General features: G+C 45.6%; 1 protein-coding gene across 1 annotated transcript; it reads right to left on the bottom strand.

Moving 5' to 3' along the window:
- Positions 1–1,359: 1,359 nt before the first annotated feature.
- On the bottom strand, positions 1,360–2,439 carry LOC132637576 (uncharacterized). The gene has a single exon (XM_060354645.1). The coding sequence runs from the start codon at positions 2,437–2,439 to the stop codon at positions 1,360–1,362; it is 1,080 nt and encodes a 359-aa protein (XP_060210628.1).
- Between the last annotated feature and the right edge of the window lie 615 nt (positions 2,440–3,054).

Raw genomic sequence — 3,054 nt, 5'->3', positions numbered from 1 at the left:
ACGGTGATTGTGTTCTGTTCCTTCTGGTGGAAGTTCATCATCGCGGAAAGAAATATTGTTTGCTTCAACCATCTGCCCGATTGTTGTGGCCAGCATTTCACTCGTCGTCTCATTCGATATGCTTACTCCACTCAACACCTTAACTAAAGCGTCCCTGTGGGCTTCAGAACTCATCAACAAGGACATGATTGATATTTGGGCGGGTGTCTTCTTCAACTGTTCCTCGACTGAATAATCTTTGGTTTGCATCTTCTTCCAGAATTCTGCTGCCTCGGGATCAGTAATGTTTCTCCTTTGATAGTGCTCTTTGCCTAAACTTCCTCTGTTTAAATCCTCCGGGACATAACATCTTCCTGACCTTGTCATTCCATGGGCGACTACGGTTTCCATCATCTTAGCCTTCCCTTTCAATTGATAGTCCCATGGGACTGCCCTGGAATCATAATCGTGCTTTCTTGCTACAACAGTGGTCACCACGGATTTTGGTTGGTATGTCCGAACAGTTACCGGCGCCTTCAACTGTACCGTGATGATGGGAGCAGTTGGGGATGTTGCGACAAATGCCTCAGTGTTTCCAACGGGCACAATGGTTCCCTCCAAGTCATATTCCTCATCAAATGATATCATATTAACCGCCCGATTTCCATGATTTGGTAGCGGGTTGTTGTTCACATTCGGGGGCGCGGTAGTGCATTGAATTTCTCCACTCTTGATTAAAGCTTCAACTTGATTTTTCAAACCAAAGCATTCCTCGGTGTCATGTCCCTGAATTCCCGAATGATATACGCAACGTTTGTTCCCATCAAAGTTTCGAGGAATTGTGTCAGGATTCTCCCTTCAATTGGTTGCAACAATCCTGCTGTCCTCAACCTTTCAAATAACTGGGCTAAAGGCTCGGCTATGGGGGTGTAGGTTCGGGTATTTCTGACTTCGGGAGTTGGGCGAGGTCTTGGGGCATATGGTGGTCTATTTTGGTGGACATGTGCTTGGACAGAGGTGTAAGGTCTTGGAGGGTTTTGGTAAGTGGGGGACTCGTGGTGGGTTGTAATGTGGTTGGGCGTTATAAACTGGGTATGAGACATAAGGGGCATGAGCGAAGATTTTGGGGTTTGTGGGGTTTCGGCGAGATGATTCTCCTCGCCGGTAGTAAGGTGTGATATTAGATATGTCCTCCTTCTTCTTCTTAATTCCGCTGATGGAACCTGACTGTATGGCTTTGCTTGCTGCTTGTAGTGCAGCCATTAATTGAATCTTTCCGGACTTGATTCCTTCTTCCAAAAAGTCTCCCATTTTGACCAAATCTGTGAACTTTTGGCCCATTGATCCCATCATCTATTCAAAGTAGATGCCTTCCTGAGCTCAAATGAAATACTTGCTGAGCTCGATTTCGTCCAATGGGGGCATAACTCGAGCAGCCTCAATTCTCCAACGTCTTGCGTAATCCTGGAATGATTCAGTCGCCTTCTTTTGTATATTGCTCAGAGAAAACCTGTCTGGTCTGATCTCAGTGTTGAATCCGAAGCGATTCATGAAATCCCCAGCCATATCCTGCCAGTCGCTCCATTTGCGAGGATCTTGGCGAGTATACCAAGTGAGCGCCTCTCCTGACAAACTTCTAATAAACAATTTCATCCTCAATTTCTCGTTCCTTCCTACTCCTACTAACTTGTCGCAGTAGGCCCTCAAATGTGCATGAGGATCACCTGTCCCATCAAAAATATCGAACTTAGGAGGTTTGTACCCTACTGGCATGCCAATATCTGGGTGTATGCATAGATCATCATAATCCAAACTCTCACTTCCCCGAGTGACTCGCATGCTCCTCATTTCTTTCCTTACACTGTGCATCTGGCTAATGATTGATTCGTCTTCTCCTATCTTGGCATCTCTCTCCATTTCTGCATATTGATCTACCTCGAACAGGACCCTGATTGTGACAGGAGCGGTAAAGGTTGGAGCCCCAGCTACATATACCGGTGGCACATGTTGCTCGTGGGAAGTGTCAACGTGTGCCCCTGGTATGTGCTGCACGGTGAGGTAAGTAGGTGCAGTAGCGGTTTGGGTTGATAGTGGGTTTTGTGAAGTATGGGTGTAGTCGGGGACGTAAGGGGTTTGTTTATGCATATTTGGTACATTCGCGGGAGTGACCGGAGGTAGGTTGGAAAAGGAAAGGGGTATTGGAGGTGGACGTGTAGATGGAGGGAAGTGTTCTGGAATCGGCAAATCCAAAGATGGAAAGTGAGGTGGGTTTGGGAAAGCAGTCACAGTGAGATGGGTCAGGTCCCGAACTTGGCGCAGCTCTTCTCTTAGTTCGTCAAGTTGTAGTAGCAAAGCGATCTCTTCTTCATCGTTCAGATTAATCCTCTCTCTCGAGCTTTCTAGATTTTCATTCGTTATGGAAAGGTTAGCAGTTGGGTTGACTTCGTTAGTGATAATCATTTTTCCCTTACACCTCAAATTGTAGTGTGACTCGGCCAGTTTGAAGATCAACACAAATCAACCTCTGTTGGGGGGATAAAACTAAAATGAAGACAATTGGAAAACAAAAGTTAGTCCGGGAAGCTTTAGAAAGAGTATAGTAACACATTCGATCACATAATTACGTCAAGTCGACGTGCAAACAAGCGTGTCCTAATTGTGGAGCCTCTTTTTGCCAGAGGTAAGCCTACGTTACACACAAGTTGATGATGATGATGATCCTTTTTTGACACATTCTGTGATTTTTTTAGAACAAACATAACTTCCATTCCAACAAAAGGTAGCTCGAGAGCTTACAAGGATAGGCCTATGGCAGCCTGAAATGATAAAACACAAAAGGGGATGGCCATAAAGGCATACAAAAGGAATGGGTCGATGGAAATTTGAAATGGAAATGCAAAGGGTGGCCACGAGGGCGTACAAAGGGATTGGGCCATACAACACTAAATTGGAATGTAAAGAAAACAAAAGGAGGAAAGAAAATAGTCTAGGGCCATGTCGGGCCGTCATTGTCATCCCCATCATATGTTGGATCATAATCGGGCCCTGGGTCGTACTCAGGTTCTTCCTCTGGGT

This window comes from Lycium barbarum, chromosome 4 (assembly GCF_019175385.1).
Source record: "Lycium barbarum isolate Lr01 chromosome 4, ASM1917538v2, whole genome shotgun sequence".
Taxonomy (NCBI): domain Eukaryota; kingdom Viridiplantae; phylum Streptophyta; class Magnoliopsida; order Solanales; family Solanaceae; genus Lycium; species Lycium barbarum.
The sequence above is the reverse complement of the archived record's forward strand: the minus strand, read 5'-3'. Positions and strand labels throughout refer to the sequence as shown.

What these genes read in the sequence shown, in the direction of transcription:
- LOC132637576 (XM_060354645.1), bottom strand. Translation starts at nt 2,439, where the DNA reads ATGATTATCACTAACGAAGTCAACCCAACTGCTAACCTTTCCATAACG.